Here is a 17,597-nt window from a genome sequence, read left to right on the forward strand (position 1 = left end):
CGCAATGTGCGTTTTTTCGGCGAATTTCGAAAATATAACGTAAGAAATGTCGTGCGATAGCGCCCTGGCTCAACGGATGTTAGGAATTTTACACAACTGGAAATTTTGTTGTTGTCTGATCGGGCAACTAGCCAAGAGAATAACTTGTCCGACGTAGACTTCCACTTGTCCCGGGCAATCGGACAACCGTTAGTGTCGAGGGCTGTATATATATATATATATGTATTAGTTATCACAGGTACTACGGTCCAAACTCTACGGTACAATGCTGACTGCCCCCGCGGCAGTCTCATTTGCTCAATGCTACCGCTCTAGACGCAGCGCTATTGCGCATGCGTCACGCATGCGCACGACGTGCTGGGGTAATTTAAGACCGGTGCAATCTCAGACCGTGACACCTCTTATCCGAAGTGAATATGTCTTAAGTTATATCAGCTACTAAAATTTAACCTCTAACTATTGTTGAAATGGTCTGCTTGGGGTATTTCTTGTGAACGAACATTATTTACGAACTTCAAACGGCCATTTTTGGTGGTGCTGCAGCAATGCCAGTCAGCGGGTTGGTCCCTAGCATTCGTAATAGAATGTTCTACAGCCCTGCGGCAACTGTACGCGGGCTATAGTACCTACTACTACTAGAGCTAGTAATAGTAGTAGGACTCTGAGGAATTAGCATTACTATTAATAATACTATAACAGGGCCGTAGCTAGCCGGGGGCACAGGGGCAGTTGCCCCCCCCCCAAAGTAGATCCACAATACATGGTCAAAGGAAGTCAAATTCCCAGAAGATTATAAGATATAATACTTTAATAGGATAGAATATATAATATTATTAATAAGATATAATTATAAGATACTACTACTGTCAGTACTGAGATAAGATATCCCTCCATACCTTTTGCATATATGTGTAATCTGTAACTGGAATAATTGTCGAAAAAGTTCTGTAAGTAATGCACATGCTACTTACACTTTGTTGCAGGCAAAGAAAAAGAAGACATTGCACCAGAAGAACTCCTGCCACGCATTCAAATTCATCGCGTGGAAGCCGTGGAAGCATGCACGCACGAAGTCGCCATTCCTCACGAGATGGAATACACGCCGCTACGAGCGCCGACGACGAAACCGCCGAAGGAATACCCGTTCATTCTCGACCCGTTTCAGAAGGAAGCCGTCCTGTGCTTGGAGAATGAACAGTCGGTTCTCGTCTCGGCGCACACGTCTGCGGGAAAAACTGTCGTGGCGGAGTACGCCGTCGCGATGTCCCTGCGTGACAAGCAGCGCGTCATATACACGACTCCAATCAAGGCGCTCAGCAACCAGAAGTACCGCGAACTCTACGAGGAGTTCCAGGACGTCGGTCTCATGACGGGCGACATCACCATCAACCCGACGGCGAGCTGTCTCGTCATGACGACCGAGATTCTGCGCAGCATGCTCTACCGCGGCTCGGAGGTGATGCGCGAGGTCGGCTGGGTCATCTTCGACGAGATCCACTACATGCGCGACAAGGAGCGGGGCGTCGTCTGGGAGGAGACGATCATCCTGCTGCCGGACTCCGTGCACTTTGTCTTCCTGTCGGCGACGATTCCCAACGCGCGGCAGTTCGCCGAGTGGATCTGCCACCTGCACAACCAGCCGTGTCACGTCGTCTACACCGACTATCGGCCGACGCCGTTGCAGCACTACGTGTTCCCGGCCGGGGGCGACGGCCTGCACCTCGTCGTCGACGAGAAGTCTGAGTTCCGCGAGGAGAACTTCAATGCCGCGATGGCCGTGCTGACATCGGCGGGCGACGCGGCGAAGGGCGACAAGCCGGGCCGCAAGGGCGGCGCGCGCGGCGAGTCGAACTGCTTCAAGATCGTCAAGATGATCATGGAGCGCAACTTTCAGCCGGTGATCGTCTTCAGCTTCAGCAAGAAGGAGTGCGAAGCGTACGCGATACAGATGGCGAAGATCGACTTCAACACGGAGGAGGAGAAGACGCTCGTCGGGGAGGTGTTCAGCAACGCGATGGACGCGCTATCGGAGGAGGACCGCAAGCTGCCGCAGGTGGAGGCCGTGCTGCCGCTGCTGAAGAAGGGAATCGGCATACATCACGGCGGCCTGCTGCCCATACTCAAGGAGACGATCGAGATCCTGTTCGGCGAGGGCCTCATCAAGGCGCTGTTCGCCACCGAGACGTTTGCGATGGGACTGAACATGCCGGCAAGGACCGTGTTGTTCACGAATGCGCGCAAGTTCGACGGCAAGGACTTCCGCTGGATCACGTCCGGCGAGTACATCCAGATGAGCGGACGCGCGGGTCGCCGCGGAATTGACGATCGCGGCATCGTCATCCTGATGGTCGACGAGAAGATGAGCCCGACCGTTGGCAAGGAGCTAGTGAAGGGCAGCGCGGACGCGCTCAACAGCGCCTTCCACCTGACCTACAACATGGTGCTCAACCTGCTGCGAGTCGAGGAGATCAACCCCGAGTACATGCTCGAGCGCTCGTTCCACCAGTTCCAGAACTACGCCGCACTGCCGCGCCTGCACGAGTCGCTGCGGCGGCAGGAGGAGCAGCAGGCGGCGCTCGCGATCCCGCGCGAGGCCGAGGTCGAGTCCTACTACAAGATCCGGCAGCAGCTGGACAGCCTCGGCCGCGAGTTCCGCGCGTACCTGACACGGCCGCTCTACCTCGTGCCGTTCCTGCAGCCGGGCCGGCTCGTCCGCGTGAAGAGCGGCGACGACGACTTCGGATGGAGCGTCGTCGTCGCCTTCCAGAAGAAGTCCGGGGGCAAGTCGGACGTCGTCGGCGCGTCCGAGAGCACGTACGTGATCGACGCGCTGCTGCACGTCGCGTCGGATGGCGCAGCGTCGCGCGACCCGCGCCGCATCAAGCCGTACGCAGCGGGGGAACGCGGCGAGATGGTCGTTGTGCCCGTGCTGATGAGCGCAGTGCAGGCAGTCAGCTCCGTGCGACTGTACTGCCCGCGCGACCTGCGGCCGCCAGACAACCGTGGGAGCGTGCTGCGCGCGCTGCAGGAGGTGCAGCGGCGCTTCGCGCAGGGCCTCCCTCTTCTCGATCCCGTCGACGACATGGGCATCAAGGAGAAGCCGTTTGTCGATGTCGTGCGCAAGATTGAGGCGTTCGAGAGGCGGCTTCACGCGCACGCGCTCGCCGGCGATGAAGCCCTCGCGTCACTCTACGAACGCTACGACGAGAAGGCGCGGCTCGCAGCAGGCGTGCGCACGGCGCGCGCCGAGCTGAAGCGCGCGCGCTCGCTCGTGCAGATGGACGAACTGAAATGCCGCAAACGCGTGCTGCGCCGCATGGGCTACTGCACGGCGTCGGACGTCATCGAGCTGAAGGGCCGCGTCGCGTGCGAGATCAGCAGTGGTGACGAGCTGCTGCTCACAGAGCTCATGTTCAACGGCGTCTTCAACGAGCTGACGGCGCCGCAGTGCGTCGCGCTGCTGTCGACGTTCGTCTTCGACGAGAAGTCTGCGCAGATGCCGAAGCTGACGGACGAGCTGTCGGGTCCGCTGCGGCTCATGCAGGACCTTGCGCGCCGCATCGCCAAGGTGAGTAACGAGGCGAAGCTGCCGGTGGAGGAGGACGAGTACGTCGAGAAGTTCAAGCCGACGATGATGGACGTGACGTACGCGTGGGCGCGCGGCGCCACCTTCGCGCAGATCTGCAAGATGACGGACGTGTTTGAGGGCAGCGTGATCCGCTGCATGCGCCGGCTCGAGGAGCTGCTGCGTGAGATGAGCTGCGCGGCGAAGGCGATCGGTAACACCGATCTCGAAAACAAGTTTGCCGAGGGAATCAAGAGCATAAAGCGCGACATCATCTTCGCGGCGAGTCTGTATCTGTGAGCAGCTTCCGTGCAGCAGATTTGTATAGCTAGGTCGTATAAACGTCAGTCCTGTTAGTTGGCTGTGTTCACATCTTTAGATTATGTATTAATTTTTTGTTTACATTGCGAGGAGGAATTCTAATTATGCTCGGAAGACTAAGATGCGTTAAGCGTTGTCGTTCTTCACAACAGCTATCATATTCGCAATCTGGTTTTTCCCAGGAAATAATGTAACAAAGTACACATTCTTTTATATATACATGTGTGACAGTGTAACTAAGCATACTTGTACTTGTGTCATGTTTTAATTTCTCTACAACAAACAAATGATAATAGACTTCATATTATGTCTGGCTGTTATTATACATAGATGCTTGCTGTTATGTTCAGATTTCCTATTTTGAGCAGTAATTTGAAATCCTTGACAAAATTACTTAAGACATAATAGCACTTGTGATAGGGCAAGGCATAATGGAAATTTCTTGCAATACATACTATTTGTGGGTCCATGTAACAACTAGCTCATTAGACCATGTAGATGAACTCTTGTTAACTCGTACTTACTAATCTAATACACTGAGCAACAATTTCCTAACTAGTATTCATCAATCAAGAGTAGTTAATTCTATTAACGTAGAGCAGAGGTTCTCGGAACCTGCTACTTAGCGATTGTTTAAGTTTTTCAAACCAGAATATAACTTAATAGGCAACTAAACATGTTAATAATATTTGATATATGATTGATATAGAGAAGCTGAATAATTAATTTTCCGAAGTGGTTATTTCCATGGCTGCCGTGTCAGCTACCAAAGTCGCCGCCCAATCACAGAATAATTGGTTCTGGGTAGTAAGAAAAATGGCAGCAGTTGAAATCAGTAATGAAATGAATGATCGACTTCAAATCGGTATTAGACTCGTACCGAAAGTGTAAGGGTACAATCAGTGATTATTGAGTAGAGGAAACGGCGGCCGTGGAAATAAGCCTCGTCTTAATTTTCTTCATATCACAATTCTGTCCAGCAATGTTAATAGCAAGATATTGACACTTTTGAGAAACAAACCGATCTAGCTTGACCAGCCTAGCAACTTCATGGAGTAATAGATATGTCACTTGGACCAGGTTTCACAAATTATAGTATAATGGCATATTATTACAAAATAATATAAAGACAAAACTATTTGCATAAAATTTATTTAGCAAAGCCAGTACAATAGCATCATTCGACCCTTTATATTACAAAATGTTTAATTTTAAAAGTCATTTCTCACCCTCCTTCCTTCCTTTGATACTACTAGCTACAGGCCACGATGGCTGCATTATTGGTTTTAATCAATAGATACTGAAGCATTTCATTAGTACAACCAAAAATTGACAAGACTATATTTATAGTCTCATCAATTTATGGTAGAACTGATAACAAAGACACTTGGTTAGACTAGCAAACGCATATTCACCAGAAGTACAGGTGTGGTCAGGTGGTCATACACCTGACAATCACAAACACAACAAGACGGAAGTACAATATAGAGACATTTAGATGCAAGACAATGACTAAGAAAACAAGACTATAAGAGTGATTGAGATAAGCATGCTGTAAATTAGCACCATGACCCCAAAACAGGTTTAAGAACTGCAGGAGAGATTATGAAAGGCTCATGATTCTACATAGCTAGAAGTGCCTGCCTGAAACAATGGAAGTTGCTAAACATGATGAGACCAACAGCCATCGATAAACCTTGTAATATAATAATAGCAAGAAAGGGCATTGTCAGTTAGTATTTTAACATTTAAAACCTAATTATTATTAATTTAATATAAAATAAAACTTACAAACAAAATTATAAACCCTAGTTTAAATACATACAAATAATGACTCCGTATTTCAAATACCCTACCAGGCACTGGACAGACAACCTACCTATATTTATACAATCTACCTAGCTTTCCAATATTTTGATAGAAAAGGAAACAATATGAAGACAGTATGAACGCAGATTGAAACCAGCCTCAATGCACCGATGATCCAAAACAAGAGCATCCACTATATCTAGCTCTACAGAAACACATAATATAATGACTGTGGCAAATAGCTTATTTACATAATTAGTGAAATTCATTCAAATAGAATATACAATTATCTCACAACTTCTTCTGGAGGGCAATCTTCGTAGATAAATTGTGAGCGACCATTTGGTGTACAATCATCTTCACTCGTCTCTCCATCTCTTGATTCTTCCACTGTTAACCATGGCGGGATCCATTTGCAAAATGTACAGTCACATGATGGCAACTAGTTCACTTCCCCCAGCACACTGGCTACAATCTCTGGGCAGCGAGCTCTGTCAGTACACTCGATTGCAGTTCGGGAATGGTGCTGATCTTCATGAACTTGCTGCTTGTATACTTAGTGCGCACAAACTGCAACTTTGCCGTCTCAGACTTCGTGACAAGAGAGGCGAGCTTGGAAATGAGTATGCTGAGCTCATCCTGCGTGTAACCACTGTAGAATGCCAGCGTCTCATTCTGTAACGCACACAAATTACATGACCCCCTTAAAAGAATAACCAAAAGAACTGAATACAAGATGTAATTAGCAAGTATGCACATGCTGTCAGCAACATTTCAATAGAATGTCATTAAAATTGGCCAGCAATGATAATATATTTGCTAATAACTACATTGTTGCAAGCTATATTCACCGCATGAGAATATCAAATAATAATTAAAATTTACAAGATTCATAGCATTTGTAAAGAGCAAACAGCTTTTTGTATGCGAATGAGACTTTCAGAGCAGAGCCAGAAACAAACCAAAATATTGCCAAACTGTGTCCACAAAACTAGTGAAAGTTAAAAATATACAACATTTGAATAATCACACAAACCACTAGCACTCCCACCATAAGTTTACAAAGTGCACTCACCCAGCATGCATTTCCATTTATAAGCAGAACAGCCAGATATAGAGCAGCAGCAGCCCGTTGAGATGGGTTGTAGTGTATAAACTCGTACTCCGGCAACATCAGCTCTAGCAGGTACTTTGCAAGTGTGTGCATCTGAGCATCTACCTGTGGCAACACATGAGGGTTCATTACCTTAATTATCAAAGAAAAGTTTTACTAAACACAGAGTAAGAAGAAGACTAAGAGGTATGTGCAAGCACATGCATGCACCACACACACACACACACACGCACACACACACAGAAAGTAATTGAGGTAATACTCACGCCTCCAGCCTTGGAGTTCCTCCTAAGAAAATGTAGACACAGTGGCTTTCCCATATTGAATGACAGTGTCTTTAGCATGAACACTTCCATCTTTCGGATCTCCGCAGACGAATAAGCGTTATCGGTGATATAGACGAAATCATTGACCTCTGGCGCATACATCTCTTCATATTTGGAGGCAATTAGCATTGCGGTGACACCAACCAATTGCAGCTTGTCACGAGTAACATCTGTAATCTCCTGTAACCAAAGGAGATGTTGCAATCAACACACGCATCTTATATTTTACTAGTGACCGGTGATTAGACAGCAGGGTCACCAAAAGACTTTCTATTATCATGACGTTTATGAAAATTCAGAACAAAAAACACACTGGGTTGTACTGTAAATAGGTTACCAACGAACCTGCAAGAAACGGTCGAGTAGGTCGATGGTGAGATAGAGAGTTTCCTGCAGCAAGTGGAATCTGTTGTGCACCTGGATCAGCCAGTCGACAAGAATGCCACGCATTCTGCCATTCAGGTTTGTGTGCTTCTCAAGATATTTGGACTTTACCGGAAACAGTTGCTGTAAAATACAACTTCCGCTGTGACAGTGGCTCAGCTCTACTAAATGTAGCAGTTTCAAAGACAGATAGACTTCTAGAGAGTCAGAACTCCAGATGATGAACTACCAAAATATTTTGATTTTAGATAGGAGGGAAATGTATCACCAACAAACTATGACAAAGACATGGGACTTTCTGACAAGGTATCCAGAATTTAGCTTGAAAAAAATATTACTGGTAGGCTACAATAATAATTACATTTAATACCCGCAGTGCTTACCTCTTGGAAACGCAAGTACATGTAGATCTCGTTCACATAGGTACTGACCAACTGCGGATTGTCATTGTCTTCTGTGTCAATATCCATTATACCAGGAGGAAGGGTGAAATCATCAAGTTTTAAGCAGCTGATGTCCACGGGTAAAAGGGATGCTGGTTTCTCCTTCTACCAAGATTAACAGCAAAGACTTAGAAATCCGATACCACAATACCAGCAAAAATTGTATAAACCCTAATCAAATAATTTAATTTACTGTCCATGACCCCTTAAAACGATCATCTCAAGTAAATCGAGAAATTAAATGAAGTGAAATTTAGACTCACCTGTCAATATATATATTACCAAGAGCCCATTAACCCCATTAACAGCAAACATGCACCCGCTATTTTCAGATTCGCGATAATGAAATGTTCAAACGGTCCCACAAAACGAGCGCACGTAGTTACTTGGCGCAAATATTTATAGACTCGAACCCATCTCGAAATGTATACAAAGGTAATTAATCTAGTGTAGAGACAGCTCTCCAGTCTTGCGAGAGCAAAAATCACGCACTAGGTTTGTTTACATATATATATATGTAAACAGTCCTATTTGAAATGCAGATCGGTGCACATATTGAATTGGTGGAAAGAATGTTGTGTGACTGTTCTATGACATGTTAGCTTTATTATACAATTGGTGTTAGGCAAGGAGTACCTGTAAGTATCAGAATGGTTGGTAAAAACATGAGAAATCCTAGCTTTAACAAGTACATATATCTTCATGTTGTATAGCATTGTAATTGTACTGTATCCATCAGAAATTTTATCATTTCAACTACTCAACACTATTGCTTTTATCAGATTTTTTCTCCATGAAAAAAACTGTCGTTAGTACATGTATTTGTATCTGAATTCATGCAATAAAGATTTGATAATAATAAATAATATTGAACTGCTAACCTTCACGGTCTTTTTCGTTATTTCCTTTTCTTCCTTTACAGGGATCAGTGATGATGTAGCCCGTGATTTCACCAATCCCTTTCGGGGTTTGAAGGTACCATGATCTGCAGCCACCTTCTACAAAATGCAATGTATACATACAATTATTATTAAAACTGTCAAGACTCTGGATGTCTACTCGAAGATCGACCTGCCGAATGCAATGGATGACCGTGATGGGTGGCGAGAGAGTCAGAAGAATCCGTGCAAGCAGCAAAGCCGGATGATGATGATTATTAAAACTACACTACTACCACATAAAACAGTTCACCTTTGCATTGTGTGAACATTATATTTTTATCTGCCCAACACAGCACAAGCTTTCCACAAAATATTAAGATATAAATTAGTGTTTGGGCTCGCAGGTGTAGGCGTACTCAGTGCCAGTGGTACAGGTACTGAAATTACTGCGATAATTATGATGTACACAACAGCCTACTACGTGTAATGACTATTTCGAGCAGCTAAAGTTTCTACACATGCTTGGTATGATCATAACCCACCTTCTTTCCATCTTGCCCAGCAGTGGAAGTTGTATAAGCATTTGAAACATTATCAAGTGCTTGCCTGGTACTACCTGTGGCAATTGTCCGCTGAGTACCAGCTTTACCTTTCAATATGCCAACGTTTTCTCTTCCGGTATTCGAAGACATACTGCTCTGTAAATGTATGCAAGTGTATATGAGTTAATAACTAGTGCTAAACAATTCAGTTCAATTCAATGGGCAATGCCAATGGGACATAACAAAAAATAACGCAAACCGAATAACAAAACACATTTGCTGATTTAGGCCTATTGACGCATTGACATTGTTATAGGAAATAATCTACTTCTGAAATACTAGCTAGCTAACAAAGTGATAAACTTGTAATTTACACGTGAACACTACCGACTTACACACTACCGCGTTATGTCACTAACGTACTTTTTGGGTTTTCTGTGTTGTGTACAGCTAATGTCTATGACTATGACTATGAGTATGAGTATGAGCTATGTAATGTAAGCCTACTTTATTTTATATTTATATTGCCAAGCGGCAAGCCAAATTAATACTAATATACAGCACTATTAGGTTATTCTTACCAATGCACGACGCTGCAAATTCAAAGCCATCTTCAACTGAAGGTGTACTGTAGGAATTACACTTGTAATTGTAGAAGCTTTCGTTTGCGAGACAAGACTTTGAACAACGGTATACAAAGCCACGCAAGAAAATGGGAGTGATGTGTCCTTTTAATCTTTCAAATACGGTGTCTCTCGGCTCGCGTGATGTGATTGGATCGCTGTTGACAACACACATCTTCTTATTGGTTGAATGCAAATGCAACGCTTAACGCAAACATTTTTTTTTAAATCGTTAATATTTTTGAACGAAAATCAACAGTTATAAGGGACCCTTAAAATAAATGCAAACTTCTTCAGAATATTAAGTTTTGTGAGCAATACTTTGTAGAATAATTCACGTTTTAAAACAATAAATGCGACCTCTGGCGGTAGCGTCCGTAGCAAGAAAGTGAGAGCCCTACTAGTACTAGTACTAGTACTAAATTATAGTTTAAGTATAAGACAGTAAATAAGTTTAGAGCCAGGGTAAAGATCAATTTAATAACTAGCCACGATAGTTATATATAAGTTATGGGCATATTATATCATTTATCACATAGAACGAAAAAGAGGCCAATATCAATATCAATATGCTAGCCTGTCAGTGTCAGATGAAAACATGCCGTAGGACTTCAATGTTCATTCTGTGCACCTAAAAATATCGCTGTGGCCGCCGGGCACGGTCTTCGTTTTCCTAAATGCCCGGCAGTTCTTAACCCTAACTCTAATCCTAACCCTAAACCTAATAAAAACCCTAACTCTAGCCCTAAACCTAACCCTAACCCTAATCCTAACTCTAACCCTAACCCTTGTTTACTTGAGATAACGCTAAAAATTAAAAACTGCCGGGCATTTAGGAAATCGAAGACCGTGCCCGGCAGCCGTCAGATATACGCCGGCTGCCGGGCATATAGCCACTGTGTAAAAATATAGCTCCAAGAAACGGTATTGCTAGGGTTAGAATACCGTTTCAAACCTTGGCTGCAGCTAAACACGTAGTTGCCTTATTTGCCAAGTATCGCTAAAGAACACTACACATGTGATATACCAAATGAATCGGTATACGTCCACCTTCTGTAACCATCAGTGCGCTACGATGCGCTGGGTACTTACGGGTTTAAGGGATTTTGAGACGAATGCAACAAAATTTATGAATTCGCCGCCCATGTTTGCTATCATTCCGACTGTGGACTAAAATCCGCCATGGATCGAACAAAGCGAAATTAAACGATCTGCGGTCCTCATGTAAACCACCCCAACATGATCATCCGAGAAAATGCGCCAGACATTTGTGAACATCGTTTCACTTGCTTTGGTGTGTAATTGCCGTGAGAGCCATCGTACTATTTCTGTAGTATTTTCTAGCAAGTCTTTTCCATTTCGGGTTTTCCGTGCCTCGCTAAACATGGCGGGTAAAGCTGATTGGAAAGTTGATATGCTGTGAGAATTTGCAGATAATACCGTGAATTAGAGATACATTCTAGTTTAGAAGCAGAACAACTGTGAGTTGTTCACGTTGTGCATGAAATTTCATCGATTTTTCGTTTTCAACTTTATTCGATGGCTAACACTATGTGCCACCTGTGTACATGTTCATTTCTCCATATAACGGGACATGTGAACTGTCAGAGCGTTTTTGCTTGCCCGCGTACATGTGTAGTAAGCAGCGGCTGACGTCATTATGACGTCAGACAAATGATACAACCAGCATTTTCACGATATTCACTGAGGCAGTATCCATCAACATCAGGAGTAGATAATAGGGAATTCCCTATTATCTACTCCTGATCAACATCAACCTGCTACAGCTGTACTACTACCCTGATCCAATTAGTATCCCACAAGAGCCTAAAATAGTTCTCACGCCTCGCAACGCACCTTACATCAGGCGCGCGTTGTTGACAGTGACGTCAGGGTTCGCGCCATTTGCATGAATTTGCGTGGTCACCTCGTAATTTCTCAGAATTTCTCAAGGTGCATGGAACATTTTACCAATTTAGTGGTGTCAGTTAGTCATGGATATGTTGCAGTAAGTACTAACAATAGAATATATCACATACGTTCACCCATTTTGCACACAGGCGGTCACTCATTGTGAAAAATAGAAAAACGCTTATTTCTCCGTTTCGATTTATGACATAGTAGCCGATGTATAAATGGATATTCTCTGTGATTACAACTCGGATTAATTTAATTTTACACTCAGTTTAATGGTACATTTTGGGTAAAAAAGCCCGTCAGGGATTGTTATTAAGTGCCTTACTTATTAGTTATGCTCTTTATTCGCTAAATTTTCTATTTTTACACATAACTTGATTTTTAAGCAGTTTTTCGAGTTTTCTCGGTAAATATCGTAAATTAAAGAAAAATTCTGATGGGCTATTTTGGTCCATATTGTGCTTAACATGTGGCAAAAATTTTGTATCCTCACTCCTTCTGGTAGTTGAGAAATATCCAAAATACCTTTTTTACATAAAAATTCAAAATTTGTGTGGTAACATAATTAGGTGCGGGAATTTCATGAAATTTTTTGGCTTGAGCATAGAGATATATCTCCTCTATAAATAAAACAAGTGATTGATTCGATTCATTCGCAATAAACGTTTAAATCTTCACTAGAGCAATACCGCTGCACAACGTGGACAGTATCCTTAACGTTCATATTTCAAAAAAGGCAAGTCAAAGGTGGTAATAGATAGTTTTATTTGAAATATACAGAGTTATTCATCTAGATCTGCAGAGGTGATAGGTTTTTTGTATGGAAGGGTGTCAGGCTGTATAGACAATCCGTCGCACAGCCTGGTCGGGCTACTAAAAATAGTAAAAAGCCAATTTTTTTTGTCATAAATACGCTTAGTAGTTATCCATGTTCGATGTTACATCAATAAAACTGGCCAAAAGTGTGTCTTTATGTGTTTATTTGTGTGTCCAAAAAGTCCAGATAATGAATGGTTTAATTACCCTAATTAATTACCTGAATTACTTACCTTAACTGTAAGATACCATTTTCGTACTTCATACAGTGGATGGTTATTATGTCTGGTACGTGCATGCAAAAATTCATGTGTCTAGCTCAATGGGAAGATATTTTGAGCTCATCTGACGTAGTCAGATGCAGCTTGTAGAATCGCATGATTGTCCGTGCATCCGCCGTCCGTCCGTGCGTCAACAGTTGGGCACAAATCTTAACGCTCGACGTACGGTCACGATATTTAGAACGTGGGGTGTGGGGGGGCGGTAATTCGAAAACGAGTTGGGATGTTGAAGCTGGGGGTCAAAGGTCAAAGGTCAAGAGCTGTAAAAGAAGGGAACATTCCCTCCTTAACTTAAGGTATAGGGAGGAAATGCAGAATTGCGGCACAAATCTAAACGGCTCGACCTAGGCTCGTGATAGTCGGTGTATAGCATCATGGTAGAAAAGCCATCACTGTGTTCGAAAATTGGAGGTCACAGGTCAAAGGTCAATGGGCCACAGACAGATTTTAGACATTTTCTGAGGACATGGTCTGACGGAGCGATTGAGAACTTTTTTGTTTCAGCGGTGACCTAGCATTTTTATGACTTTATTGAAAGGACCATGAAATGTACTTTCTGCTGACATGCGCAAGAGTAAGTGTCGGATAACGTTTTGACCCTCAAGAGGCGGGTTAAACATGGATTTGTTTACTGTTAGAAAGAATTTGACTGCGGTTTGCTAGTAGAATCTATACATGCCTGGATGTATGAGGCTACAATGTCACAGTGAAATTTCAAAAGCTAAATTTGGTTGAAGAAGGTTTATGCTCTTTAAATCGTATAATTTTTATGGCATTCTGTACTGTCAGTGTGTTACATGTAACTTATGCCAGTGCATGTGGTGGTGATAGTACGTGTGGTTTTTGCCTGCGTTAATTAGTTACAGGTGGCAGCTCTCTATTTCAGCCTGTAGGCTTGCGTAGGTAAATGGATGAGTGCTTACCTATTCTGTCTTGCAAATAGTTGTTGCTACTACGTACGATGGGAGCTTCCATCTTTAATCTTGAGACACTTAAACGTACGCGCCATCTCGTGGCAACTTTCATAACGATCCCAACGAACATTCCTTTGCGAAGGTTCCTGATACCATCCTCTGGCCTTCCACTGTTTCGGCTACTATGTGAACACATTTGGGACTAACAGGGTTTACTAGATCCCACAACTAGAATCCCACCACTCTACCACAGAGTCACCGCAGTAGACGTTAGAATGAGCGCTGTCGCTCTGCGGCACTGTGTTATTCAGATTTTGTCCAAATGCAGGCAAATGAAACAAACTTTAACTTTATGACCTAATTACTCTGAACTTCCAAAATCTGCCCGATTTCAACTACTCAAATGCTCATAACTTCCGAACCATGTGACATAGGAAGATATCTTGGTGTCAAAATAACCAGAATTGAATGGTCTTTCTGATAAAACTACTAACTCATAATATCCGAATTGAGTCTACGGCATGTTTTGATCTTACAGGCTACATATAGTTGAAATTGACTAGGCCTACGCCGCTACGGTACCGTACGTCACGAATTTTCTATTCCTGGTAAAATGTGTAAAATTTTGGTTGCCATTTTTAGCTCACCTTGACATCGTCAAGCTGAGCTATTGCCATGGGTCGTCGTCCGTCTGTCGCTCTACATTTCGCTACGGTCAACGATAACTCAGGAACCGTTTGGCCCACATGTTTGAAATTGGGTATAGTTGTTACTGCTATGCTCCCATATTAAACATCTTATTTTGACGCCAGTCGACGTACTTTCGAGCCACGGAAATTTTTGGCAAAAATGGGAATTGCCATTAGTCAGTTCAGGTTCAACGGATTTTGCTCATTTTTGATATGTGAATGAATAAGGGCTAGGGGTTTATATTTAAAAAAATTATGCAAATTAGGTAGGGTTTGGCAATTATATAGCATATTATATAGACACAAACAGTCTGTGGTGTCACACTCGTCTGGTTCGTTTTAGCAAGATTTCATTAACAATATCTTTATTGCAAAATTGTATTTCCTCTCCACCCTGCCGATAAAACGTCTATATTAGAGTAAAGTTTTACAAAACATGTTGGAACGCCAGCACAATTATTTATTTCAAACGCCATCGCTACAAAGTGGGTATAGCGCCATCTACGGTCACAAATTGTGATTCATTTTGGTTTATAATTATTATTGTGATATACAGATGGCAATCGTTTCTATAATGTAACGTCGATGGTTTGCTCAATTAAAACTGGCTTCTTCTTACTCACTCATTTGTGTCCTGTTTTGTGGTGAGCTACAGTGTCATTGACACTTTCATTTTACATTTTAAAAGTAAGAACTAACGGGACTAAATGTATCGTCAAATTCTTACCTGATAAGATTGTTTCCCAACTAGTTAAAAATCCAAAAAACCTAGACGATTTGATGAGTCACGAGTGTATGTTCACATCGAACAATATAGTAAAATAGGAAGTATAATGAAGCAATTTAACCATAAAAAGTGAACAGAATTACTTATATTTTGTGAAAAAGTGGATTTTTTAATTTTTACTATTTACGGAGACGTAATCACTTGAAATAAAGCAGTTGAATACATGGCAAAAGACATTGTAATGACTAATGGATGGATAATTGCCTAAATAAAGAAAAAAAGAAAAAAAGAAGGCAGTATGTGTTAAACTGTGAAAGTTAGTACCAGTACTGTCATAGTCTTAGAGCCCTTCGCTCTGCCACAGCCACACACACGTGACACGACTGTGACACAGGCCTGTGCCTGTGCAGGGGTGGCAGACTTTGATGACCTTCGGGTCTTTCGCCACCCCCGTGCTTTATCTCTGTCAAATCATGTATTGTGACCTGTCATTCAGACTCATTCTCATATCTTCCGTTGTACACTGTAAGTGTAATGTAGGCCTATGTCTTATGCACGAATAAACATCTTTGAATTTTGAATCTTGTGGAGAAGCTTCCGTGGCCCAGTGGTTAGGCCTTGTACACTGTCCACTGAAGGCTGTGAGTCCAAACCCCGGCCGGGGCAGTGAATTTTCTCAAGGTGTAAAAACCTGGCTCTCAACATTGGAGACTGAGTGTGAATCTCCCATGGCTCGGATGACCACGTAAAATGGCGGTCCCGTCTCCAGTAATACTAAGGCCAATGGGGACGTAAAAGAACCACTGAGGGCGCAAAAAAAACTCTGGCTGTGACCACTCTCAGTGCCATTCGGCTAAAGGCTAATTACCTGGCTTTACCCAAGCTAGGTCACACCCCATGGCTAGCTATAGCTATCCCTGCGTTATTATCCACGTAACCGTGGGCTACGCAGAAAACTATCCAGATCCAGATCTAGAGCGAAGGCCCGGGCTATAGTTCTAGAGCTAACACTGTCACTGACAGTGACACATGACTGTGATCCCTACAGTACATGATAGTAGTACATCATGTGACTAGTATTAGTGAATAATAATAGTTATTATTATTATTAAATCTTTATTGCATGTAATAGGTTATAGTATATAACTATAACTTATAACTAATAATACTAGTCACATGTAGCCTGTAGACTGTACTTGTAGTGTAGGGCTCACATGATATTATAATTAATAGTATGAATAAGTATTTTAATTAGTAGTATTAATAGTGATATAATGTGTACTATACTACTAGTATAGTAGTACTACTAACACTAACAGGAGACTGAGGAGCGTAGCTAATTAAGCCATTTGCATTTTGCTTTGGGAGAGGCACTATCGAGCGGGTTGTGTTCTGGGAAGGTGATCATCGTTGACCATGTAACTAATGTATCTACATTTATGGGGGGGAGGGGACAAGTGCCCCCTTGTCCCCGCTAGCTTATGTAGCAGGTACTATGTGTGAAACTGCATCTGCACTATATATTGATTAATGATGCAAATAATTACTTGCAGACATGGCTAATGATAATTACAAGCAAATTCTGAAAGAACTGACAGATTTGAAGAATCGGTAGGTAACTTCTCATGGTAGGGTTATAATTTATATTTCTAATTATATGAGTATGAATTTACGTGTATGTACTGCGGCTACATGTATAACAGGTATTTATAGCTTTTGATTTACATGTGCCTTCTCAAACCAGTGGGTGCCTTTAATATAGTTAGACATTTTAATTTTTTAAATACTGAATGAGTAGATGATGGAAAAGGTTTTCTTTTTCAACAGAAATTTGCTTATTGCTCTCATTAGCTCATCTGACATAGTCAGATGCAGCTTGTAGAATCGCATGATCGTCCGTCCGTGCGTCCGGCCGTCCGTCCGTCCGTCCGTGCGTCCGGCCGTCCGTCCGTCCGTCCGTGCGTCAACAGTTGGGCACAAATCTTAACCGCTCGACGTACGGTCACGATATTCGGCACATCGGGAGGGATCGTCAAAACGAGTTGGGATGTCGAAGCTGGGGGTCAAAGGTCAAAGGTCAAGAGGTGTAAAAGAAGGGGGAACATTCACTCTTTAACTTAAGGTATAGGGAGGAAATGCAGAATTGCGGCACAAATCTAAACGGCTCGACCTAGGCTCGTGATAGGCATCATGGTAGGAAAAGCCATCACTGTGCCGAAATTGGAGGTCACAGGTCAAAGGTCAA

General features: G+C 43.1%; 3 protein-coding genes across 3 annotated transcripts in view; 2 read left to right on the forward strand and 1 right to left on the reverse strand.

Annotated features, from left to right (window-relative positions):
- The window catches only part of LOC106806605 (superkiller viralicidic activity 2-like 2), a 7,528-nt gene extending 2,972 nt beyond the window's left edge, over positions 1–4,556 (forward strand). The window contains exon 2 of the mRNA XM_014808600.1: positions 984–4,556. Within this exon, the coding sequence (XP_014664086.1) occupies positions 984–3,865 (2,882 nt within the window). The 3' untranslated portion in view covers positions 3,866–4,556. The remainder of the gene's footprint in view (positions 1–983) is intronic.
- A 466-nt stretch (positions 4,557–5,022) lies between these two features.
- Positions 5,023–10,116, reverse strand: LOC106806606 (G2/mitotic-specific cyclin-B-like). Its single transcript, XM_014808602.1, has 8 exons — positions 9,967–10,116; positions 9,386–9,541; positions 8,844–8,960; positions 7,903–8,067; positions 7,481–7,642; positions 7,076–7,315; positions 6,771–6,914; positions 5,023–6,370 (listed from the first exon to the last, which is right to left on the reverse strand). Exons 1-8 carry the CDS (start codon positions 9,994–9,996, stop codon positions 6,164–6,166), a joined length of 1,221 nt encoding a protein of 406 aa, XP_014664088.1. The 5' UTR covers positions 9,997–10,116; the 3' UTR covers positions 5,023–6,163.
- A 4,551-nt stretch (positions 10,117–14,667) lies between these two features.
- Positions 14,668–17,597, forward strand: part of LOC106806608 (coiled-coil domain-containing protein 112-like) — an 11,722-nt gene continuing 8,792 nt past the window's right edge. The window contains exons 1-2 of the mRNA XM_014808607.1: positions 14,668–14,696; positions 16,906–16,963. Coding sequence (XP_014664093.1) covers positions 16,908–16,963 — 56 coding nt within the window. The 5' untranslated portion in view covers positions 14,668–14,696; positions 16,906–16,907. The remainder of the gene's footprint in view (positions 14,697–16,905; positions 16,964–17,597) is intronic.

This window comes from Priapulus caudatus, unplaced genomic scaffold (assembly GCF_000485595.1).
Source record: "Priapulus caudatus unplaced genomic scaffold, Priapulus_caudatus-5.0.1 Scaffold169, whole genome shotgun sequence".
In the NCBI taxonomy this organism is placed as follows: domain Eukaryota; kingdom Metazoa; phylum Priapulida; class Priapulimorpha; order Priapulimorphida; family Priapulidae; genus Priapulus; species Priapulus caudatus.